Source organism: Uloborus diversus, chromosome 5, assembly GCF_026930045.1.
Source record: "Uloborus diversus isolate 005 chromosome 5, Udiv.v.3.1, whole genome shotgun sequence".
NCBI classification, from domain to species: Eukaryota; Metazoa; Arthropoda; class Arachnida; order Araneae; family Uloboridae; genus Uloborus; species Uloborus diversus.
Window position 1 is genome coordinate 6305423 of NC_072735.1, and position 27600 is coordinate 6333022.

The window sequence follows — 27600 nt, forward strand, 5'->3', positions numbered from 1 at the left end:
ATAAAGAGAATACAATTGTGAAGAAAAAAATCTAGAAAATTGATTTATATATAATACCTCATGCATAATGAATATTATTTTTTCGAATAACATTGTCCCTTGTTATCAAATGATGAAATTTCTTTCCTATCTGGATGTTTGGCACAAATATCCATCTAGTGCAGTTTTCCCCACAAACTTTTATTGTTGCTTCGGCTATTAGTTTCGCTTAACGTTCCACAGCCTACGTGTGACAGGGAAATTCTACGAAAGTTAACTCTGTAGGTCAGGCTTTGCACATTTCTTTCAAGTCATGGTCTTTTAGATGCATTGTAAGAGGTGGATCTGTTACAACACAGTTTGCCCAATCAACTAAATCAACATAACCAACGACTTCAAAATTGTTTTAAGGACGCTTAAAAAATCGTACACTATTCGAGCTCTTCGTCTACTCATTTCTAGAGTTGAGAATGCACCTAACTGCTAGCTCCCGAATGTATTTTCCAGAGTCAAAAAACATTGGCAACAGTGTTTGGGATGAGCGAAATATGCATTATTTGGGAAAACTTTGAAAATTATCTCCTTAACGTAAACTGCAACGTAAACTGCCTTGCAAGAGAAATCATTTTCCAAAAATGTTGGGCACCATACTTGCAGTTTGGTTTCACTTTTATTTCCAGAATATAAAAGGAGTCAATTTTTGTAAACCGTCCATTTCCAGAATGAGATGCCTCATTGGCAACTCATTATGCAGCGAACATATGTTATACTTTTTTGTAAAGTCTATAATACCTTACAAAATTTCTTTTGCACTTTCACCAGTTGTTAGCGATGTATGACCGACGTACTTGATGCCTGGTTCTTCTATCAGTGCTACATGTGCTTCAGATGCTAATTTTTGATGGCCAGATGTCTTTTGAAGGGTGTCATCTTTGCGGCCGTCTATTTAGTCAGTTTAAAATACTTCAGAGGATTTACATTTTTTAATACTTAAGGGCTCTTTTTGTCAAACATATCTAAAATAGTAGGAAAAAAATCTTAGGAATAATAAAAGCAGTACAGCGCCTTTTATTAACATGGAGAAACAATTGGAACCGCAGATTTAAAAAATACCATCTTGTATAACTATTTTTTGTATTGAGTTTGTGCATTTTTGTAAAATTGGAGAACAAATATCGCATAAAAATTGATTGAATTCCAATGTATTTCCTAAGTAACGCATTACGTAATATTTCAATATTAATACTTATTTCAAACTACTTTTCAAATCATTGTTGTGATTTTTTTTTTTCATTTTCCTCATGTTTCAGTCCTAAAGGGGCGCAGCTAAATATTCAACAAAACGTATATAAAAGTTTTTGAGGGTTACAACTGATTCACCGACTGATACTTCTACTGTTTACTGGAACTGGTTTCAAATTTATTCATTCTTTGGAACCCTCCCTCTTTCTTTCTTTTTTTAAGTACGTTTTTGGCCCCTTTTACAAGCTGCCAAGGCCAAATAAAGTCGGCTAAATATTAAACAAATTTAGCGAAATTTTTTGAGGGTGATAACAGACCCACATAGTAACTTTTCCACACTATCCAAAAACAGATTTCCTAAAAAAGATTTTTCGGCCCTCCCTATTTTCCATGCTCCAAAGGATACTTTTAAACGTTATTCTTGGTTTTTTTTTTTATTCTAAGAGAGTGTTTAAGGGAATGCTGCTCTTATTATGATTGTATAACATTTAGAAACTGTTGCATTTTGTCTGAAAGATGTCTGAACGACCATTTTACTCTCCGAAGTTGCTTTTTTATTCTAACTGCTTTCCTTATTCTAAAATTAGTAATTATTCAGCTGTCCTTATTTAGGAACTACAGTCGAGCCCGCTTAATGGAATAAGCAATTTGCCAGGAAAAATTATTCTAATAAGCGGGATATTCCATTATCCGGGATAAAAATAACACACATCAACGGTGTAGTACATTGGAATTTTATTACATTAAGCGGGATATTCTATTATCCGATATTCCATTAAGCGGGCTCGACTGTACTTTCTTTGTCATTATCTACGAAACGGTTGCTTTTTTTTCCAGCGAGAGAAGGAATAAAAAAGGGACAAATGTTGGTTTCTTTTTTTTACACCGGAATTTTTATTATCTGCTGTTCTTATTCTAATAAGATTTTCTTTTTTTGGTTTGTTGACTGTTTCAAAGTAAATTTTTGTCCTCAGATATGAACTGTTGCTCTATTTTTGTGCTAATTTGAAGGAGTTCTGTAGTTCTTTAGAAACTGCTTCCCTATCCTCATGCAGACAGATTTCTTTTCATTATTTTCTTTTTATACTTGAATAGGGGTATTTAGGACTTTGTTGGGTTTATGGTAATCAAACAAAGATCCTTTTTTAAATGAAGAATTCTCCCTTCTTTATATTTGCTACATACATAAAGAAACTGACTTGAAAGTCACTGAAGGCTTGTTTTAATTGTTTTAACAACGTAAGAAACATATCTTGTATGATTTAAACCAAAGGAACAAATGTAATAGTTTTTTTTTTCTTTTTCTTCTAGCAAAAATATGATTATATTGAAAGGGAATTTAAGTGATTAATAATACAAAATTAACGTTAATAGAACTGACAGCTTGTCTAATAAGAATACAATATACGATAGGAATAATTGAACACAATGTTAGAAAAAATTTTATTCATATAATAAACAAATTTTGCATTTTCAAAAAATAAATATTTAAAGTGTGATAATTAAACATTGTAATCCGCTTCAGTTTTTTTTCTATAGCTCAAAAAATAAATATTTTTACTTGTATGAAATTAAATACAGCGTACATCAATTTAGAGTGAAAAGGCTATTTCACTTTTTAAATTGTCTACGTTTTGTGATAAAATGTGGTTGTTTTTTCTTTCTTTTTTAAGCACAAAAGTGAAAGTTCGAGTGGTTTAAGTGCATATAGTATTTTTTTTTTGTTAGAAAACCAATAACATTTAACGCGCACTTTAGGCGTATTTTACGCGTCTCTACCAAGGGCTCTTCAAAGTACTTCACATTTTCCAAATAATGTACACAGATGACTGATGATACTTGAACAACGTTTTAATATTAGTATTATACGAGACTGTTCATATGAAAAACTTAATTTGAGCGGCGAGCCACGGCTTACTTTTGAGTATTAATTTTAACTCAATTAGATTTTAAAAATAGCGCCTGAGTTAAAATTGTTCCCTTTAACTATGTATTTTGCCAAACGTTTGAATATGCTTATAACGCAAAATAATTACAATTTTCGAATTTTCGGTTTAAAATTTCGATGAACTTACGTGATTAATGCACAGAATGTATTAATGCACAGTGCGAAATATATATATATATATATATATATATATATATATATATATATAATTAAAATAAAATTACTATCCTGTTTGAAAATATGGAACGTAAAATGAAAAAAAAAAAAAAAGATAACAAAATCGAAAAATATTTCAAGAATCCATTCTCAAATTGTATTTGTTTCAATTTCAAGTAACTTAGCAGCTAATGGAAGAAAATCCAGAGATCTTTAACTAAATTGGGTAGTTAATTTTTATGGATATCGGGAATAAAAACGATGCAAGAAGTGTCTAAAAAAGCTGGATTCTGTCTTTATTGGCTTTTTATTTTTTAATTTCCCCTGCTGACTACTTTAAAAAGAAAATGCTAGTTTTTCTGCATTTCGCTCTAAATAAGATAAATGTATGAACGTAAAACAATATTCACTTTACTCGTATCACATACGATACATTAAGCATTTAAATAACACAAAGAGGAATAAAATTTGACATTACCTTCAATAAAAAACTTCTTGTAAACTAGTTAATTTTGTTGGGTACTTTAAGGAAACTACTTTTTTACACTTGCTTTTCCTGTTACTGAGCTACATATAAAAATTTATCTCAACAGTAAAATCTGTTGAGTAATCTGAACAGTAATGTTATGTGTTTAACGTAACGCGCATTGTTAAAATTATTTTCTGTTGATACGATTTCAAGCATACATTCTTAACACATTACTAATCAAAGACGCAGATAAAACTTATATTTACAAAAACAACAACAAAAAAAGAAAACAGCAAAAATTTGATGATTTGCTTAACACTAAAAATTGTCTTTGTAATATAAGTGCGATCATCAAGATGAACTTTACTTTTTTGCAGGTAGAAAACATGTTATGCACTATTTAGCCAACTCTTAATACCTTTCATGAAACAATGTACACCGTCATTGCATAGTTCGACTATTACAAAGTGAAAATTGAAAATTTTAAAATCTTTTAAGGGTAATGGGGAAAGACAATTTGCGCTAAATTGAGCTGGGTTACTTTCGTAATATTTTTGCAAAATTATTCCCAGATAATTCGGCGCGAATAAAGCGTCCTTTTTTTTCTAGACTTTCTAAACTGGAGCAAACACTTTCAAGGTCAGATCTTAATTTATCTGGATCACACTATAATCTCTCGAGACGGATGAACACCAATTTACGCAAGACATAGTCAAATTTATTGTAATAATATTTAATGAAATTGTAATCACACCATTTATTGCAACAACAACAATTATCCTTTCTAGTTATTTGTTATTACTTAAAAAGCTATTACTTAAGAAGAGTATATTTTCAAAATATTTCTAAGACTTCTATTGATTAAAGATTATTTTTAAAAGTAACCTTGGGAAAGTATGCTACACCCGCCGTACTTTTTAATATAGAACATTTATGAATAGTTTACAATAGAGCAATGAAATCAGCTTTAAACAGTCGCATGGAAGATAAAAATCGGTTTGTTGTGTACCTTCTAGTCACTTATAAGAAATTTAGGAGATAAGTCTCCGAAATAGTAATATAATTAGTGAATCATATTTTGATGCAAGAGAAGAATTTTTTGGAATTACTTCCGAAAAATTGGGGGAATTGGCTTTTGAAGAGACTAAATGAAATAACAGGCCCCACATAATTACTTAAGACAAAAAGTATGTTAAAAAGTATGTATATTCTTTGGTAGTTTAAGACTTAAGCTTCTGATTTCAGTACGAAAATGGTCAGTAAGTTCTTTGATATTTTAGAGAGCTAGTACAATCTTGCGTCCATCGAAAATTTTCAAAATGGATTTAACAAAACTCCCAACAGAACAAAAGAGGTTGCAAAGATATTAGCTACGAACTATGTTGCACAGGTTAGTAACGTATTAAGTGGTAAACAAAGTGTGATGACAACAGCTGTGTGTTGTGTGAGCGCTGGGTTTTTTTTTTTTTTTATGTTCTTCTTATCCGAAAATAAAACATTTTATAAAATAAAACTCTTTTTATGCAACTTATTGTTATTTGTAGTATTTATTGATCGCCTGTTATAAATATGTGCAAGTTACACATTGATTTTTTAATTTCAGAATGTGGTCTATCGATGGAAACTCTATGGTCCAGTATCGCAACCGGTTGCCATGAATGGACCACATGACTAAATATTTATTTTTAATATTCATTATTTATTGTGTATATTAATCATGAAAGTAAATATTATTATTGAAAGAGATATATACTGAGAAATTGTTTTTATAGTGAAATTTGAGTTGGATTTCACTTCTAAAAAAAAGGAAACTGTTATGTGGTTTATTGGCGGCAACCTTCCCCTAGACATATAGTGCTACTAATAGACCATGTATAACGAAAAAAGTAACAACAAATGTATCGGTAGCTCAGTCGAGTACCAGAGATCTTAATTAAAAAAAAATAATTTGAATTTGACATCTTGAATTCAAATAATGTTTTTCGCAATTACGAGTGTGTGTATGAAGGCGTGTGTGTTTGTGTGTGGGGGATATGTATGTTTGAGTGTAGGGGGTATGTGTATGTGTGTATAGGCATATGTGTTTGTGTCTGTGTGCAAGCATGAATGTGTGGGTAGTTGTGTGTATGTGTGTGTGTATGTTTTTGTGTATGTGTGGGGGCTATGTGTGTTTGTGTGTAGGGGTATGTGTATGTGTGTGTAGGCATATGTGTTTATGTCTGTGTACAAGCATGAGTGTGTGGGTAGTTGTGTGTATGTGTGTGTATGTTTTTGTGTGTGTGTATGTGTGTGTGTTTGTGTGTGTATGTGTGCGTGCGTGTGAGTGTGTAGTTGTGTATGTATGCGCGTGTGTGTAGGACATGGATGCAACCTGGAGGCTTTCGCTAGAGGAGCAGCATCGTGAAGAGCCGGTCGACGGTGATGGTGCGGAGGATGGAGGTGGGAAAATAAAATCAAAGGACATCAAAACAGTCAAGTAAGAACAATATGCAATCGTGATTGCTCAAAAAAAAAAAAAAAAAAACTCACCTAAAATATTAGAGGGCTTCAAAACTTTTCCACACTACCGAGGCGGAAAACTAGACAGTAATAATCCTTATTAAAAATCTCTGGATATTGAACGTTAGAGTTGAAAATTTGAAGATGAATCTAATTAAAAAATGCGATTTTATCACAAGTCAATACAATGTTCCAAACTGCTCACTGTTCAGAAGAACGGTCGTTCATTTTTTACGTGTACGAACGGATCCGTTCATTTTAAGGATTCATTCTTTTTGATCCGTTCGTTCACGAACGGAATCCCTACTATAAACCTACATTCCTAAAAATACTATCTATATTTGCATTAATATTTATTGTGTAAACGAACTGAAATAGACCATAACAAACTATATAAAATTGATGCTCGCGTTGCTGATAAACATAATAACTAGGCTATTGCAGATATTTTGAATTAGAAATTATAAAGTTTCAGTTTTTGAAACAACAAATCTCTTTAAATAAAAATTTCACACACACGCGCGCACAAACTCACTAGATTTTATTTTTTAGTTTTAAGTTTTAATTTCTGCCGGCAGTCCCATGACTGTTTTTTTTTAAATCTGGTTTATTAAATTTATTTTTGGAATTTTCTCTAAGTTACAGAAGCATTTTATAAGATTTCAGAAATTTTGTATGTAATAGCATTTTTTAATACAAAACTTACAGAGACAAAAAAAACTGTATACATATTCGCATATAGGGACAGTTACGTTTATAGTATTTAAAAGGTTAAAATAATAAATGTTTAGTTTTTACGATTTTTGTTTTCTTTTTGAGGTTAAGAGTTTTCGAGCAAAGAAAAAAATGTATCAATGTAAAATTTTTCTTCACTAGAACTTTTTGCTTTTATTGAAAACTGCTTCAAACTTAAAAGATATTGTTTTCCGATATCGATTAATTCAAAGTACAATACAGTAGAACTTTTCAGACACATATCTCCTTCCTAAGTTTTATCTAATTTATTTATCACAGAAGAATTCATTTTTAAACTTTTAAGACAAACAATGCTGTTTTTACGATATAAAAGCAGCAATAAAACTGCAAGAGCATTATGAAGTTTTATTTCACAGATAACGTAAATCTATTGAAAACGGATATTGAGAGAGAATTTGTAAATTATACTATCTTCATAACACTTGAATGAAAGTTTATAATATATATAGTAAAGTAAATTAAGGATACAAAGAATGCATGAAATCAAAAGTTATAAGACTTTTGGTGGAAGAGGAGACTAAAAAAAACTTACTCTAACCCGCGTAATTAAATTAGAGAATTTCAATGAAAAATAGTTGAAAAAAGAGATTGAGAGCGAGAAAAAATTAAATAACATTATATATAAAAAATAAATTAAATGATCCAAATTAAAAAAAAAAGAACTGATGCGTGCATCACATGACTTCCTTTTACTCCAATTTAAAGTCATGTCCCCATTACTGGCAATTTTAATGTGATTCAATAGTTTACTCTCTAAATATCACCAACAGAGGCCAAATTGAAATCAAATTAAAAAAAAAAATCACCAAGTTGGCGACAAAACTTGGCGAAAAACACTGACGATATATCGCCAAGTGTCCGCCAAATTATAACAATACTCGAGTTTACATCGAAATTCCCCCCAAAAAGGGGCAAAAGTTCCCTTTAAAAACACCCGAATGCAACCAAAGGAGAAAGTGCACAACTAGACCTCACTAGGAGTCTACGTACCAAATTTCAACTTTTTAGGACGTACCGTTCTTGAGCTATGCAAGATACATACACACATACGCACATACGCCCATACACACATACAATATACATACGTACATACAGACGTCACGAGAAAACTCGTTGAAATTAACTCGGGAATCGTGAAAATGGATATTTCTCGTGTCTATACTTTCTTAGGCACTTATCCACGTGTGGTCGATTCGAAAAAAAAACTCAACATTCATTCGGGGGTGAGTAAAATGGAAATTAAGGTCGATTTTTTTGGGAATTTTTTTTTCGCGAATACAATACTTCTTTTTTTTTCTTTTTTTTTTTGTAAAAGGAAGTAACAAAAAAAAAAACTTAAATTTTTAGCTTTTAACATTTGTAAACTTTACAGGCACATACTAATATTTCAACTGCACATTTAGATTGTTTTTAATTATTAAAAAACGTAGTAAGTAACCAGCTGTTTATATTTTAATTGCTAAAATATATGCAATAGGTATTCCTTACTACTAATAAAGCTGAAAGTCTGAATCTCTGGGCGTCTAGATGTCTGGATGGCTAGATCTCTGTTACGCGCATAGTGCCTAGACCGTTCGGCCGATTTTCATGAAATTTATCGCAAAATTAGGATGAGAGTGTGCGCCTCGAAGAGATTTCTCAAAAATTCAATTTTGTTCTTCTTCTATTTCATTTTTAAAAACATTTTGACAAGCAAATTATCATAACATGGACGAGAAAATTATTATAACGTTTACGAGCAAACTATTATATTATGGTCGAGCAAAAGAACATAGCAAATTTGAGAAAAATTTATCATCCAGCATTTTTAAATATACAGGTGAACCAAATGAACTTTTAATTTTCTACTGCGTGCAATGCCGTGCGGGTACCGCTAGTAATAAACATAAAGCTAAAGGATAGTTATGCCCAATGTCTTTCCTAATTTTAAACATGATATAGTACTATGAAAGAAAAAATAAATTATGTAATAAATCTATAGTATACCGCTTTTTAAAGGTCTAACACGGAGAGCCAGTTAACCGTGTATAATGTAGCATGATGTCAAAGTTAAAAGTCGTTAATTTAAAAATGTTCTGCGATGTAAAGTGTTTCTGGCATGGAATTTTGATGAAAAAATAAATGGTGGTAAAGAAAACAATGCTACTTGTGTTGAATAAATAAAGCTTTTTAAAAATGTCTCGGAAAATGCATGATTAAGGGTTGAAAAGAACAAGTTTTAGTCACGCGATTTTAGAACACCACTTAAGTAAAGTAAGGTGAAATCTCGTGTATTATCTGGAAAAATAAATTACAGTTATCAAGTTCTTTCTTTATCGAGAAACTGACAGTTCATAAAAAAGAACTGCACGTAGATTTTATAAAACTAAAAAAAATTGGGAAGAGAACCAAGTGTCTTGACGTGCAAGACATATCGACTTTCCCTGTAGGAATTTGTTAATCGTAGATCGATTTCAAGATGAATGTTAAATGATGTATAACATCATGAAGAACTATCAATCACAGAAACATTGTATGTCTTTGTAACTAGTTATTAACAATTTTAGAGAAAGTTTTAAAAACTTGTCCTGATGATGTGTTTGCTGAAATTGCTGTGCATCTATTCATTAAGGGAAAACGAATTATAAGTTGAAACATTTAGAATATCTACATGAAAGTTTTTACTTTTCCTCGTCGTCAAAGGAATAAATGCGTTTGCTTTAATTTTAAAGATTTTTTTAATGATGCTAAGAGCAATATTATATAGATTAACATCAGGTTCTGTGAATCAAGCTTTGCTTGGGTAGAGGATGTGACTTAAAGTTAATTATTTTACTTGTGTATTTTTCCTGCAAAGGTAAAAAATATAGTTTCGCAATTAATCTAACACTCTGCAATAATGGAGATTTGTATGTAAAAAATATGTGTGCATACAAACATATAACAGTACAATGATCATATAATATAACACATCATTCAATAACTCCCAAGAATAACCAATAAAAATAAATAAATAAATAAATAAAAACAAGATATTTTTTATATATATATTTTTTTTTTTACTTCACACAAGTAATATACTTATTCTACCTATACTCTACCTCTTAACACTTTAATCTTACCTTTCTTTCGCCAAAGTAAAGTTTCGAGGCTGGTATATAAATCTGGAGAACGCATATTTTAAGCATTAATAATTTAACTATCGCAGTCATCGACTAGTGACGAAAACGTCAAATTTAAATTAATCGCGTGATAATGTGTTTTTTTACTTTCTTTTACAAAAAGGAAGTATTGTATTCGCAAAAAAAAAAAAAAAAATCCACTCAAAAATCGCCCTAATTTTCATTTTGCTTACCCCAGAATGAATGTTGAGGTTTTTTTTTTTTTTTCGACTCGACCACACGTGGATAAGTGCCTAAGAACATTTAGACACGCGAAATATCCATTTTGACTATTCCCGAGTTAATTACAACGAGTTTTCTCGTGACGTCTGTATGTATGTATGTCGAATAACTCAAGAACGGTATGTCCTAGAAAGTTGAAATTCGGTACGTAGACTCCTAGTGGGGTCTAGTTGTGCACCTCCTCTTTTGTTTGCATTCGGATGTTTCTGAAGTTGTCTTTTGCCCCTTTTTTGGGGGAAATCATTGTTAATTTCGATGTAAACTCAAGTGGTGTTATAATTTGGCGGACACTTGGCGATATATCGCCTTTTGTCGCCAACTTGGCGTCAAATTGGGCGATTTTTTTTAAAATCTGGTTTCAGTTTGGCCACTGTTGGTGATATTTAGAGAGTAAACCAATTGAATCACATTAAAATTGCCAATAATGAGAAAATAATATTAAATTGGAGTAAAAGGGAGTAATGTGATGCACACATCAGCTCGTTTATTCCTTCTTTCAGTCGAGCCAGTAACATCATGTAATATTTTTCATTAATAGTATTGCTGTTCTCAAGGAACGGGATGAACAGACATCCTTGCAAATCTAAAAATACTGATACCTTTTCGCGCCGGCTGACGCTTGAGTTTTGGTCACTTTGGACCGTTTCACCGTCTTCTGTCTATTCAGATAATGATTGTTTTTACTTCTGCGTGTAGTAATGAATCCGTAACTAAATAATTGTTGCGCATAAACCCATAAAATCAGGTTTGCTTTTCTTAAAAAAACTCCAAATAGGGTTTTTAAAACTTAATATGCTGTTGTTTTTATAGATTATCAGCAAACGAGAGACAGGTATTTCAGTTTCACTCATTGTTTTTAAACCAGCAAATGTTTCGTCACTAAAACCACTGAAACGCTAAAGGGGTGACACTAGTTTAGGAGGAAGAAACTTAAGTGTTTTTCGTGAATTATTTCAACAGCGAAGGAATAATCAGAAATTGTTCAAACTTAAAGGATATTTTTTTCATATTTTAAAGTACACTTTGCAATTTTTTAAAGTCATTTCAGCAAGAAATAGAGGAGCTAGAAGATAATGTCCATGAATGATCGCCATCAGAGCTTGTTCCTGGTGTGCGTTCCTGAAGGCACAGTTTTTATCTGAAACCATTACATTTTTTAAAATTCATTAACAACATATTTCCACAGAATATGAACCTAATTCTAATCTTTACTAATGTTCTTACCTCTAGGTAAGATTATCTTTTTCTATTAGCTGGTTTCTTGCGGTTGGCTCTACTCTGCAACGCAACACAACAGAACCATTGAACTACAACAAAAGTGGACTGTATAACTTTTATTATGCTTAATTTCATACACTTGAGAGCAGCATTCTTTCAGCCGCTCTGACCTTAAACTCCCTGAATTGGTTGCAGCCAGAGGTTTTTAACTAAACATAGGTGGCGCTTTAACATACCGGGCCACGTTGAAACATATATGGTTTCAAAAATTATATGATAAACTATAGAAAAAAAAACAATTGAGAACTAACTATTATCAAGTATACATTACTGGCAACAAATATGAAATACACATTATTAAAGTTTGTAAAATAATAAAACAGATGTAAAGAAGCCTTTTTACAAAACAATTATTTACCAATCCATTAGTAACAGTCACCTAAAGTTCATCAGTCCATATTTGGCAAAACTGCTAATTTATGAATTGGTCGGCGAAAAAATCCAGTATCGGTCTTAATGTTAACAACTCGCACATTCTGATCCGAACCAGGGAAAACTTCCATTACTCTACCTAACCTCCACCTTAGAGGAGGAACGTTGTCCTCTTTAATTAAAACTAAATCATTTACTTTAATATTTGATTGTTCTCGTACCCATTTGGATCGCTGTTGCAACGCGGAAACATATTCATGTAACCATCGTTTCCAGAAACTCTGAAAAATCTGTTGAGTTAATTTCCAGCGATAAGAAGGGGGAATTTTTTCGTTCAGAAGATTTTCTTCTGGTATTGAAGAAAGCGATGTACCAACCAAGAAATGCCCAGGAGTAAGAGCAGACATTTCGGATGGATCCTCTGACAAAGGGCTCAACGGTCGGGAATTTAAACAAGATTCAATTTGTGTCGTTAGCGTTGAAAATTCTTCCAAAGTCAATTTTTGGTCTCCTATTGTACGTTTTAGGAGAGATTTAGCGGATTTGACAGCTGCCTCCCAAATTCCTCCAAAATGAGGGGCGGAAGGTGGATTAAAGTTCCATTTAATTCCCTCGTTGGCGAAATAATTATGAACGGGTTCTTCCTTCTGGAGAAGTGCAATAACTCTATTCAATTCTTTATTTGCAGCTACAAAATTTGACCCACAATCCGAAAATACCTCACTTGGTTTTCCTCGTCTCGCCACAAATCGTTTTAGTGCAGCTATAAAACAGTCTGCAGATAAGTTGCCAACAATTTCAATCTGCACAGCCTTTACGGCTAAACACACAAAAATACAAATGTAAACTTTTAAGGTTCTAACCCCGCGGCCAGATCGCGGTTTTACTAGAAAGGGTCCTGCAAAGTCTAGACCGGTTTTTGAAAACACTCGTGATGGCATTACTCTAGCACGCGGCAAATCAGCCATCACCTGGGTTGCTGTTTTTCCCTTGAGTTTGAAACACTTAATGCATTTCCAAATTTCCTTTTTAATGGCCGACTTAGCGTTAATTATCCAAAACTCCTTACGTATAACAGATAACAAAAGAATAGTACCCGCATGTAAATATGTTTCATGATAGGAGCGAATGATAATGGTAGTTAAGTGGTGATTCTTTGGCAGGAGAATGGGATGTTTTCTTTCATTTGAGAAAGGAGCATTTTCCAGTCTACCACCAACACGTATTACACCATCTTCATTTATAAATGGCTTTAAGGAAAGTAATTTACTATTGGCAGGAAGTGGTTTTTTATTCTCCAAATGAAGATACTCAGTGGAAAACTCTTGCTTTTGAACTATCTTCACCAAAATATTTCTAGCGGCTTTCATTTCATCACTAGTCAGATAGCCAATGTTTCGATTTTTGGGATATCGAGCATTTTTAATGAAACGTAGGCACCATGCTATCATGCGGCGTAATTTAACATATGATGAAACTTTAACAATTATTGGAAAATCAACAGACGATGTTCCATATAAACACGAAGCCTTTTTTCGCTCTTCTTTTAGAGCGTCCGTTGACAATGGTACTTCTACATGTGGAATTTCCTCGTGTCTAAGCCAAGGAGGACCAGACCACCACAAGTCAAACTTAAGCAGTTCAGAGGGTAAAAGTCCTCTACTTGCACAGTCTGCTGGATTTTGGTCTGAAGGAATCCAGCGCCAGTGTTGAATAGGAAGGATCCCTTGCATTTCAGAAACCCGGTTAGCAACAAATATTTGCCAACGTGACGGCTCAGATCTTAACCATGCTAAAACGATTGTGGAATCTGTGAAGGCGTGTATTGCATCAATTTGAATATGTAATGACGAAAGAACGATTTGTAGTAAATGCACTAACAACACAGCTGAGCAAAGTTCAAGGCGCGGAATCGATATTGTTTTCAATGGTGAAACACGAGTCTTCGATGTCAACAGGCTAACTTGATGACTGGACGTATCAGAAGATTTTAAGTAAATTACTGCAGCGTATGCCTTCTCAGAGGCATCACAAAAACAATACAGTTCAATATTAGACGCTTCGTGCAAAAGAACTCTTCGAGACACAGTTACAGGTTCAAGTTGAGAAATATCGTTGCTATAGTTAATCCATCGCTCCTTAAGCTCCGGAGGCACAGGATCATCCCACGATAACTGACATTTCCACAAATCTTGAATCAAAATTTTTGCAGTTATAATAAATGGCGACAACCACTCAAGGGGGTCGAAGATGCTTGACACACTAGACAAAATAGATCTTTTTGTAGGGAAGGCTCTGTGCTTATCCGAAAAATGAATGTTATACGTAAAGTCGTCGAGCGTTGGGTTCCATCTCAATCCCAATACTTTAATAAATTTAGAATCGGCGGTACTAGAAGAACATGCGGACAAGCCCTCTGATTTGCGTAGTCTTTCCAACACAAACGAATTGTTAGTACACCACTTGTGCAATTTAAATTGTCCTCTTCTAAGGAGATCATTCAGTTCATGGATAAGATCAATCGCCTCCTCTTGCGTTTTAGCGCCAAACAGGCAGTCATCAACGTAAAAATTATGCATGATTAGATCAACTGCCTTTGGAAATCTCGCTGCCTCATCAATTGCCAGCTGTTTAAGTACTCGCGTAGCTAAATAGCTAGCAGATGCGGTACCATACGTGACAGTACACAACCTATAAGTCGAAATTGGTTTAGTGGGGTCATCCCTCCACAGAATTTTTTGAAAATCTCTATCTGCATCATGAATCTCTATCTGGCGATACATTTTTTGTAAATCACTTGTAATTGCAATGTTATTACATCTAAACCTCAATAAAATAGCGAAAAGATCGTCCTGCACCTTTGGACCATTCATAAGCGTATCATTTAATGATACACCAGATGTAGTTTTTGCACTAGCATTAAAAACAACTCTTAATTTTGTGGTGGAACTATACTCATTAATTACATGATGGTGCGGAATACGATAATGAGCATTTTCTTTGCATACCGTATTGTCGATTTCCATATGCCCAAGATCGAGATACTCTGTCATGAACTTTTTGTATTGCAAATAAATGTCAGGCATTTTTAGAAGTCTTTTTTCTAGACTATGAAACATTTTAAATGCGGTGGCCTTGGAGTTACCTAACAGTTTTCTATTAGGTTTAAACGGAAGTCTAACAGAATACCTTCCTTCTTTATTGCGCGTATAATTTTCTAAGAAATGCGTTTCACAAAGCCTTTCTTCCCTTGTAAGCGATTGTGTTGACGGAATTTGTTCTAATTCCCAAAACGACTTAACTAGCTCATCTGTACTAACACTTAAACTATTAACAGAACTAGATTCTAAGTCACAACAGCTGAGCGTTGTGGCTCCTGCGATTATCCACCCTAATCTAGAACCTACTGCGAACGGAAGATTTTCACCCCGTTTTATTACCTCTCCGTTTACAAGCGAAAAAAATACATTTACCCCAAATAGAATGTCTATGCTTTCTTTCTTAAAATAAGAGGGATCTGCTAACAATAAATCCTTATACTCATTGAAACATTTCACAGGCGTAGTTGAATTGGGCAATTCCCCACAAATTTTATCAATGACGTAAGCGGAGGTTACTATCTTAAATTCAGTGTCAAAATGAGAGGAAAATACTAACTCGACTGCTCCATTGCTTAGCGTATTATAACTTCCTAAACAGGAAACTGAAATTTGAGCAGAGTTAATTTTCAATCCCAATTGCTTGGCACATTCTTTCCTAATGAAATTTTTTTTCTGAGCCCGTATCCAGCAAACATTTACAACTTATCCACTCATTTTTAGAATTTCTAATCTTAATTACAGCAGTGCATAAAAGAACAGATGAATTGCTATTATTCATACTAGTTCCCAATTGATTACCATATGAATTATTTGCACATACTATTCTGCATTTACCGCACTATATTTGCACTACTAACTTCATTTTTGCGATTTAAATCTAAACTCGTATCTACTGAACAAGGAATAAATTCTTTAGCACTTACAGAAGGAAACCTAGGTATCGACCTATTTTCATTTTCTTGATGTAACATACTGTGGTGCCTCTTCCCACATTTGAAACAAGTATTACCGCTTTTACATTTTCTAATTAGATGCACATTAGAGAGGCAATTAAAACACAGTTTATTTTGTTTTACGAAATCAAATCTTTGCGGTACGGATAGACTGCGAAATTTTACACACTTTGATAAGTAATGATTATCTTTACAATATGAACATACAGAAACCGCAACCAAAGCGTTAACTTTAGAACTTGTGGGCTTTTGAACTTTACCGACTGAACCCTTACTGTTTTGAATTGTTCTAGCGTAACTTTTTAGAAACTCTATTAAATCCCTAAGTTTCGGAATTTCAGAATTCTTTGACTGGCGTTCCCACCATAATTTAGTGGAAGTATCTAATTTTTGTAATATTAAATACAACATTAAGGTATCCCCAAATTTATCAACCGATTGACCCAGCGTTTCTAATGAACGAATTATTTCATTGACATTATCTACTAAAGTCAACAAAGCAGAAGCGGATTCATTTTGAATGCTTTGAAGATCCAAAAAGCGTTTAATGTGAGCAAAAGTTTGCTCTCTTGTATTTGAGTATCGTTCATCTAACAAATTATACGCAATTTTAAAATTACTATCAGATATTGGAATAGAATTTACAATTTTCGCAGCATCACCTTTTAACGAGGTTTTTAAATATTGAAGCTTTTGAGCATCAGATAGAGATTCATTTTTTGTTACTGTTGCATTAAAAAGATCTTTAAACGTTAGCCAGTCGATAATATTGCCACTGAAATTGGGCAAGGAAAGTTTCGGCAGCTTTATTGTATCACTTCCGTAATTGGTTTTATCTGCGCTATTTAAACTGGAGACGTTTAACTCTGGTTTCTTCTGCTCGTTTAGTTTTTTTCTCAGCACGAAATTTAATTAGTATTACTTTTTCGTTATACGCGAAAACACTTTCTAACTCGCTATCTAATTCTTCAAGATTTTCAATTAGCGCTTCAACCTTATAGTTAATATCTTTCAATTCAGCCTCTTTTTGCTTTAACAGTTCTAAATTTTTAGATATTTCCTCAAAGTTAACGTCTTGTTCTTTTAGATTGCCTTCAATTTTCTTTACGTAATTTGTCACTGCTCTTCTTACGATAGAACGTTTTGTTTTCACGCGTGTCAACTCAATTTCACTTTCCTTCGCGTCTTTAGACATTTTCTGGTTATTTAGCAGTCACTAATTTCAAACTTGAAATTGCTACTCACCTCCTTTAATGTAAAGGCTTCGAATCGTAATGCGTAACTTATTTCACTCCATGCGTCTTCAACTTGCGTTACATTTCTTCACGAGCCATTCTTTTTAATATCCGGCTCGACTGACCATGTTCTTACCCTCTAGGTAAGATTATCTTTTTCTATTAGCTGGTTTCTTGCGGTTGGCTCTACTCTGCAACGCAACACAACAGAACCATTGAACTACAACAAAAGTGGACTGTATAACTTTTATTATGCTTAATTTCATACACTTGAGAGCAGCATTCTTTCAGCCGCTCTGACCTTAAACTCCCTGAATTGGTTGCAGCCAGAGGTTTTTAACTAAACATAGGTGGCGCTTTAACAACTAATAATAAAGCTCAAAGTATCTCTATCTGGATGTCTGTAGGATGTCTGTGACGCGCATAGCGCCTAGACTGTTCGGCCGATTTTCATGAAATTTGGCACAAAGTTAGTTTGTAGCATGGGGGTGTGCACCTCGAAGCGATTTTTTGAAAATTCGATTTTGGTCTTTTCTATTTCAATTTTAAGAACATTTTCCGGAGCAAAATTATCATAAGATGGACGAGCAAACTACGAAATTAGCATGACGTGGAATGGGAGAGCGAATGACGATAGCCAATTAACGAGAAATCATTCATTTTTTGTAAATATACAGGCGATCCAAATGACCTTTTAATTATCTACTATGGGCAAAACCGTGCGGGTACCACTAGTTAAAAAATAAAACATTTCATGCTTTTGAGGTGTCTAATCAGTAAATTTCACGTTTTTCTACTATTTTTGTTCACCTTTTTTGCATTAAAAATATGTTTATTAATAATTAATTGTTGCACAGAACTAAGTGTTTCCTGCATTGCTTAGTCAGTTTTTGCCATGTTAGATGATACTAGGATGTTCCTTTGCACTATTTTAATCCTACTTTCTCATTTAACCCCTTCAGACCTGGTGTCCGGTATACCGGACATACACTTTAAACAGCTGCTAATCATTTAATTATTTTATTCAATTAGTTGATTTTTTTTTTTTTTTTTGTAGTTGACTCTTTACATTCTACTTATAATCTGTGAAATAATTTTTCGTTTTGAGATTGACAACACTGACATATAAGGATTGAGAGATAGAGAGTGGCTCATTTTTCCAACCATGGATTTTCATCTGAAAAGCGAGGTTTTTTTCCTGATTTTTTAAAAAATATATAATCTTTAATTAATCGTTTCAAACGCTTATATGTACTATGTTTTATAATTGTTTGTGGAGCATTTTATAATGAAGTGTGTTCGGTATTTTATCGTTTTTGTATATGAAATATTGATTTCAAAAATATAAGTGCGGAATATTGGACGTGCCATAACTCTTTTAATTTTTCTCCTACAAACTCAACATTTTGTCTATAAGATACCATTTACCATAGTACACTGTGTACCAAATATCAACATTTTTGGCCCAATATTTCATAATTCCGACTGAAGGGGATAAAATCATTTATTAAAACTCTTACTACAAGTATTATCGTTTGCATTATTACTTAATTATGTATATCCTTGTGTTGGCAATTTTAATTCGTACTTAAATATACTAATGTTTAGTGTGAACTTTAAGAATACATTCAACAATTAAAAATACAAACATTACTCTGGTGCTAAACTATTGTATAGAGCGTGCTGAATTTGTATCTCAGCAAAATTTTTGCAGTTTTTTTAGAAGGCAATGTAATAAAATATGCATTTTATGTATTCTACATTTGCTATTGGATGATGTCAAAAATAAGTTGAAGAACAGTGTTTCACTTCATTCAATAATTAGAAATAAAACGAGCTGATGTGTGCATCACATGACTTCCTTTTACTAAAATTTAATGTCATTTCTTCATTACTGGCAATTTTAATGTGATTCAATAGTATCAAATTCATCATGTATCAATAGTATATCTCTAAATATCACCAACAGTGGCCAAATTGAAACAAATTTTTAAAAAATCTCCAAATTTGTCGCCAAGTTGGCGACAAAAATTGGCGACCAAAAGATTGGCGATATATCGCCAAGTGTCCGCCAATTTATAACACCACTTGAGTTTACATCCAAATTAACAATGATTTAACCCCAAAAAGCTGCTAAAGTCTCCTTTAGAAACACCAGAATGAAACCAAAACGGAAGGTGCACAACGAGACCCCACCAGGAGTCTAAGTACCAAATTTCAACTTTCTAGGACTTACCGTTCTTGAGTTACTTGACATACATACGCACATACGTACATACGCACATGCGCACATATTCACATACATACATACGTATATACAGACGTCAAGAGAAAATTCGTTATAATTTACTTGGGAATCATCATTACGGATATGTTGCGTGTCTAGACGTTCTCAGGCACTTATCCACGTGTGGTCGAGTCGAAAAAAAAAAAACTCAATCAGGGGTGATTAAAATGGAAATTAAGGTCGACTTTTGAGTGAAAAATTGTTTGTGAATACAATACTTCCTTTTTTTGTAAAGGAAATGTTTTTTACAAAGGAAATAAAAAAAATTATGCCGAAGGAATATTATCAAAATTTCCAAAAAAAATTCATCTATAGTATAAATTTCTTAAATGCTACCGTTATAATAATTCGACTAAAGAAACCAACAAACGCTATCAGCCCCAGTAGCAATAGGTTTGCAAAGTTCACGAAGCGCAGCAGAAAATCTAAGAGTTTCGAATTAAAAGACATATTCTGAAATTTTCATAGCATTTTCTGGGAAAGTTTTCTTGTTATACGAGCATAGCTAGAAGCAAAATTTCGGCTTGTTATTTTTCAGTGCACCAAGTTAAAGAGATTCGACTGAAAATAATAAAGCAATATCAACTTGTAGAAATAAACTTCATTTGCCCTTAAGATGTTTTCGAAAGCAACAAAGAAAAAAAGTTTCTGGAAAAGTAAATAACTTGAAGTTAAATTGGAATGACAAAACTATTTTAAATAATTAAACGCTTGCTTTTGAAGTAGTGAAGATATATTTTCCTCTTTCATGTACCGCCTGTATGAATGTTTTCTTCTTGAGAAAAGCTTAATAATGTTTCCTACAAAAACAAACACTAAGAACATGTTCTTGCATTAAAAACAATTTTTTTTTCGCTTTTTTTTTAGGGGAACAATTATAAAAAGAGAAACTTTTTTTCTCAATGCTTTTTGAATTAAAGAAACTCGCATGTAGTACATATTTATAATTAAAACTAAACATTATTTAAGCTGCAATACTTTAATATTTTCATAATCAGTTATAGTAATTCGTTATTAAAAATTTCAACATGGGAATTAAATATAAACTGTATGAATATAACAAGGCGATTGCAGCACATATATCAACATTACTTATTACACAACGATTTTTACGCTCAATCAATTAATACGGATAGCTCCCGAAAGATCACATCACTCTAAATGTTTATAAAGCTTAAAATATTTTCATAGTAATTAAGAGTTTGCTTTAGGTTGAATTCTACAATTGCTGCACTATAATGTTGAAATTATTTGTATATTTTTATTAGTGCACTATGTCGCCATTGATAATTATTGGCTTAATAATATTGGCTTAATAATAACATTTTTTGTTCAGTTTGAACTCAATGAGTGATATCACAAAGAAAAATGTATGCCTACCTATTATAGCAAGTTGATTATGCAAAATTTGTTAACCTTTACAACCTCAGAGGCGTAATAAATGTTATTTTTAAGTAGCCGTAACAAAAGTTTTCTAATAAACAGGTTTGCCAAGATAGTAATACAGTAGTAGTGTTGTAGTACATAGTAGTGTTGTTTTCATCACTGTATCAATGTACCACACCTTTTATCAAACTCCCCCAGAATCCATATCAATGTGATACGTACATGGGGTGCATTGACACAAATAACCTTAAAAAAAAAAAAAAAAAAAAGGCGTTATCAGCTTTTACCTAAATTGATTCAAATATTTTCCAAGAAAGTAGAAATTACACCCATGAGGTTAGCAGAAAACACGTCTGAAAACATATGCCTCATTAATTACTACTGGTTTTTGAAAATAAAAATATGAAAGTGCTACACTTCCCACTATATTTTCTTTCACGTACCGTTTAGCTACCATTTCTGATTAATATTTATGTACATTATTTTAACTTTTGCAGAAAAAAAGCTGACATTTTGTTTCAGAACAAAGGCCTATCGGAACCAGAAATCTGCAGTTTATGCATTGAAATCTAAGTGAGTATGTCCGTAACCCCATCAGTCCTTCCAAGCCCAATACAAGTATACTTTGGATTCGGGACATTCAGAAAAGAACCTTTTCGTCTGGTATCACCCCTCCAGAGCTTTGCGTGCATAAAATACAGTGGAACCTCTCAACAAAGGACATTAATCAGACTGGAGATTATGTCCCTTAAAACGAGGAGCCATTTCTTTGGATATGTATTTCAATTGATGCTTGCAGTGTATTTACTCAGTGGAGTTTTATAATAAACGTGATACATAAACGTGCTAACACCTAAGATTAAATACTGAAAATATTTTATGTTTGCTAAATTTGTTAAAAAAAAAAATATATATATATATATATATATAAAAGGGATACATATATATATATATATATATATATATATATATATATATATATATCCCTTTTATGCCCTTTTTGAAAAAAATAATTAAAAAAAAATTGTTTGGAATTGAAAAACGTTTGATTTTATGTTAATTATATTTTTAACGAAGCTATTTTCAAACCTGTTTATAATACATTTTATGCACTCTCAAAAAGAGAATAAAATTGTCAACGCTGCAATCAATAAATTTTATATGAAATAGCCTTATAAATATGAGTTCAGTACATTAGTTTTTATGTTCACAGCTCAGTTTCAACTATGAAAGAAAATCTATGTGTAACACTAAATATAACGACAAAAAATCAACTTAAAGGAGATTTATCAGTGGCGTACCCAGGGGGTGGGCTGATAGGGCTACAGCCCCCCCCCCCCCCCGAAATTTTCAAAATTAATTATAAAAATTATAATAAAGAACAAATTTTTTTTTTATGATGTATTTTGGAAATCTTACATTCGTATTGATATCAGAAAAGCGATACATGAACTTTTCTTAGCTACAGTTCATAAGTATCCCCCCCCCAGCTCAAAGACTTTCGAGCTCAGCACCCCCCGAACTGATTTGTCTGCGTACGCCGCTGAGATTTATATGCATTGTATTTTTCTTCAAGCACAAAAGCAGCAATTCTGAAGAAAAAAAACTATTTTTTAAATGTACTTGAACTTTAATGCTTGAAGGCTTTGTTAATATATGCATTTATGTACGCAAAAAGCATTCTAACAGTTTAAAAACGACGCATTAGTTTACGCCAGGCATGATAAATATAACTCAGAACAGTAAAAAACTAAAAAAATAACTGTTTTCCTGAAAGTGTACATTGCAATGTACTTTGAGTTCCCGAACAGAGTTTTTTAGCAGATCCGTTAGTAAACATATTTTAATTAAAGATAGTAGGACCAGAGTCACAAATTTCGAGTCAAAATTAGAAACGAAGTGTTTTTAACTTTAAAGAACCATAAATAGTACACGCAATTAAACTTTCATGCAACGCTGCTTTTGAAGAAAAATCGGAACTGCGACCAGTAATTAATTTTTGTTTACGTCAGAAAAGTTACCTAAAGGTTTAAAAAGCAACGCATTTTTAAATAGTGTTTGCAGGAACTTTAATGCGAAGAAGAAGCATTTGTTCCTGAAGAAAAAAGATTTCGGACACTAATTGGGTGCTTGAACTAATTTAAACATTTTTAGCATACAGGTACACTTTTACTGAAATAAATAAGTCGCATATTTTGTTTTACTTTAAAGCTTGAACTTCTGAAAAAGTACATGCGTTTAATAACGAAAGAAAATGTCATGTTTTATCTTACATCTAAAACAGAGCTGTAATTTTCTTCTTAAGAGTTATTTAACTGTTGTGATTAAATAAAAAAAATGGATAAAGCGCAAAATAATTGGAAAAAAAAGGTGTAAAAAATAGATGTATTTTTCAAAATGACCTAAATCCGCTTCAGAAAGTTACAAACAAAAGAAACGAATGTTTTCAAACAGGTAATGAATCAAATACACAACATAAGCTACAAATGCAAAAAAAAAAGTGTCCCCCCTCCCCCTTCCATCCCCCACCCCAAAAAAATTGGGATATGTTGAGTAATGTATGGAAAATAACTAATTTATAAACAGTAATTGTGTAGATTGAATTCAGCGCACATAATATCAAAACTAAATATTCCTATATTAATGAAAACAGTTATTAAGATACACAGTTTTAAACACTTTGTATTGATTGCTATCGAGTTACGACTGTTTTGATAAAAATGGCAATCATAACTAAAGTGATTAAATGGTTTTATTTTTATTGAAAATAAATTGGAAAAATTTTCACTGTTTCTCTACTCTTGAGAATTTTTTTTTAATTTGACTTTTGAAAAAAGTTAAAATTTTAATAAAGTAATAAGCAATCATTAAACAATTAAAACGGAAATTTCTTTATTTAACTGAGAAATAAATTTACTTTACTTTAATTTACTCTAAGTATACGCGAATTACTTATTACATATAAATTAAATTATTTTTAAAACCATTTGGAATTCACTAAATTTTGGTGTTGTGACTGAACATTAAAGGGAAGTAAAAAAAAAATATGCTTTTAGAATTCAACCGTATCTATGTGTGTATGCACGATGTCCGTCTATATTTTGTTTCTGAATGGCGGTAGTTTGACAATATCTCTTCACTATCTTGCCAAATTTTACCCTGCAAGCATATATAACGTAATCTTTATGTGAGGCACTCTTAGGTGACTAGTCGTTTTATATATTACGTACGTATAAAGAGTTATTCTATCTTTACAGTCAGCAAATTCTAGTAAGACTGTTTTAACAATCATTCATCGTAATGGAAAATTGTACAAAAATAATTATTTGCAGTTGGCTATAAACGCCATTGCTACAAAAGAACGGAAAAAAGTAATTTATGTCATATATTTTTTAATTACTCGTTTTATATTCAATGGAGCTTTAAACATCAATTTTGCTTAAGATATTGTTACAAATCCTGTAAATAGTAATTATTGTAGTAACGTAACCTGTAAATAGTTTCCCGTAATGAATATACAACCCCTTAACATTTGGCTAAATTATACGACCCCCCTATTTCTTTTTTTGTTCATTGATAAAGTTTGATAACGGTCTACTATTTTCCAGAAGCGTTTGGAATATTTGAGAGATTTCTTTCGATGTTTATAAAAGGTTCCCGCGTGATAAAAAGTTGAGTTTTCGATTGAGATTTCGAACTGAGAGCGTATTTGCTCTGTTTATTGCGAAGCATTTCGCTGTGTTGTTTTCGTATTTGGAAGTAAATACGTGTGTAAACGTTGAGTTTACGGTGTTGTGTGATAATTGCTTAATTGCTGATGAATAATTTAGCAGCTGTTGACGCTCTTTCCTGTACATAGTGTAAATAAATTTCCTGTATTTTTTCAATCAAGAACTGTGTCTTCATTTCAAGAAAGTGGAAGTCGCACCGAATCCGTTACAATTGGCGCCCAACGTGGGGCTTCTTCTGGACTTTCTTGGAGTAAGTGTGACTTTGGACATTTCTTCATAAAGACTGTTTGAATTTATAGACTTTGTTTTTATGGTGATTACTCGCGCAATGGATGACCAATTAAAACAACTTCTGGAAGCAATTAATGCTGCGAAAAGCGACTTGGCTGAAAAGTTTGGCGGCTAATCAAGAACAATTAAAAATGATATGGCGGCTAATCAAGAACAATTAAAAAGCGATTTGACTGCAAGTTTTACTGCAAATCAAGAACAATTAAAAAATGACATTGCGGCTAATCAAGAACAATTGAAAAGTGATTTAATGGTACTGAAAAATGATTTAGCTTCTAACCAAGAGGAAATTGAAAACGACCTTACTTCGGTAAAGACTGCGATGGAAAATAAATTTAATGAGATAGAGCATCGAGTTGATGCTTTTGATGAAAAATTTGAAACAGTAGAAAACCGTTACGCTGGATAAAGGTTGAGTTTCGATTGAGACTTTTGTTCTGAGAGTGTATTAGCTCTGTTTATTGCGAGGCGTTTCGCTGTGTTGTTTTCCTATTTGGAAGTAAATACGTGTGTAAACGTTGAGTTTACGGTGTTGTGTGATAATTGCTTAATTGCTGATGAATAATTTAGCAGTTGTTAACGATTTCTCCTGTACATAGTGTAAATAAAGCTCCTGTGTTTTTATCAAGAACTGTGCCTTCATTTCAAGAAAGTGGAAGTCGCGCCGGATCCGTTACAATCGGCGCCCAGCGTGGGGCATCGGAGCTGTTTTATCCCAAGAAATTGACGGAAATGAACATGTCATCGCTTACTGGAACAAATGCTTATCAAAGTCAGAGCGAAATTACTGCGTCACCAGAAAGGAGTTACTGGCCATAGTGAAAGCTGTAGAACACTTCCATCATTACCTCTACGGCCGAAAATTTCTGCTTCGGACAGATCATGCCTCGTTAACTTGGCTTTTGAACTTCAAGAATCCAGAAGGCCAGATAGCCAGGTGGATACAGCGGCTCCAGGAATATGACATGGAGATCAAGCACCGAAAAGGGTTGTCTCACGGTAATGCAGACGCTTTATCAAGGAGACCCTGTCCTGAGAACTGCAATTATTGTTCCCGAATCGAGAAACAGTATGGAACGACTAGCCCTACTGCCTATCAGGTGACAATGACTCCAACATCATCAGAACCTGATCCATGGAGTGATGACCAAGTTCGAAAAGATCAACTTGAAGACCCCGACATAAAACCAATTTTGGAGTTCATGGAAAGTGACAGTCGACGCCCTAGCTGGCAGGACGTTTCCATCTTCAGACCTGCAACAAAAAGATACTGGGCTTTATGGAACTCACTCCATTTACGGAACGGCGTACTGTACCGAAAATGGGAATCTGATGACGGCAAAACATCTAGGTGGCAGTTACTACTTCCCCGATCAAGGATTTCAGATGTTCTGAAAGAAATACATAGTAGTGCGACTGGAGGACATTTTGGTGTCTTGAAAACCCTCAACAAAGTTCGGGAGCGCTTCTTCTGGAGCAAGGCGAAGGATGACGTGGAGAAGTGGTGCCATTCTTGTGACGCCTGTGCTGCTCGTAAAGGACCGAAGAAAAGAAGCAGAGGGAAGCTACGTCTGTACAACGTTGGAGCTCCTTTCGAACGAATTGGGATCGACATCCTGGGTCCTCTACCAAGAACTGCTGATGGGAACAAATACATTCTTGTTTCCATCGACTATTTTACCAATTGGCCCGAAGCGTATCCCATTCCAGATCAAGAAGCTACCACCGTAGCAGAGACTCTAGTTCAACATTGGATCTCGAGATATGGAACACCTTTGCAGATTCATTCCGATCAAGGGAGGAATTTTATCTCTGCTGTGTTTAAGGGCCTATGTCAAATTTTCGGAATTGAGAAAACTAGGACAACACCACTACACCCACAATCGGACGGCATGGTGGAGAGATTTAACCGCACAATCCTGAATAATCTCCCGCTTATGGTATCCAGAAATCAACAGGATTGGGACAAGAAGCTACCTTTGTTCCTGCTAGCCTACCGCAGTGCTGTCCACGAGACTACTGGATTTGCCCCATCTCAGATGCTCTTCGGACGAGAGCTTCGGCTACCTTGTGATCTCGTCTTCGGTCGTCCTCCGAATGCGCCTGCATTGCCTGAGGAGTACATCCAGGATCTCCAGGCCCGGTTGGAAGACGTTCATAACTTCGCACGAGAGCGAATCAACATCGCGGCGGAGAAGATGAAGACCCGATACGACACAAGGTCTACTGGACATGAATTCAACGAAGGCGACAAGGTTTGGTTATGGAATCCCATCCGACGGAAAGGTCTGTCACCCAAATTGCAGTCGCATTGGGATGGACCCTACAAAGTCCTTAACCGACTAAATGACGTCGTAGTGAGGATCCAAAAATCACCTAATGCAAAACCTAGGGTTGTACATTATGATCGGTTAGCCCCATACTATGGCCATAGTTCATGAGTATTACGTAAACAACCATGGTTGATAACATAAAAGTTGTAGATAATTTTTTTGCTTTTAATGTTTAGTAATATTTCTTGTTATTATTGTGTT

At 33.5% G+C, this 27600-nt stretch overlaps 1 protein-coding gene across 1 annotated transcript; it reads right to left on the bottom strand.

The window, feature by feature from the left end:
• Positions 1-12099: 12099 nt before the first annotated feature.
• LOC129222421 (uncharacterized) lies at positions 12100-17331 on the bottom strand. The gene is made up of 2 exons (XM_054856933.1): positions 17082-17331; positions 12100-15773 (listed from the first exon to the last, which is right to left on the bottom strand). The coding sequence occupies exons 1-2, from the start codon at positions 17329-17331 to the stop codon at positions 12100-12102; spliced, it is 3924 nt and encodes a 1307-aa protein (XP_054712908.1).
• Between the last annotated feature and the right edge of the window lie 10269 nt (positions 17332-27600).

What these genes read in the sequence shown, in the direction of transcription:
- LOC129222421 (XM_054856933.1), bottom strand. Translation starts at nt 17,331, where the DNA reads ATGTCTAAAGACGCGAAGGAAAGTGAAATTGAGTTGACACGCGTGAAA. An exon ending in ATTAGATAGCGAGTTAGAAA is followed by an intron (nt 15,774 to 17,081) that starts GTGTTTTCGCGT and finishes TTTCCTGTTTAG; the next exon opens with GAAGTTATAATACGCTAAGC.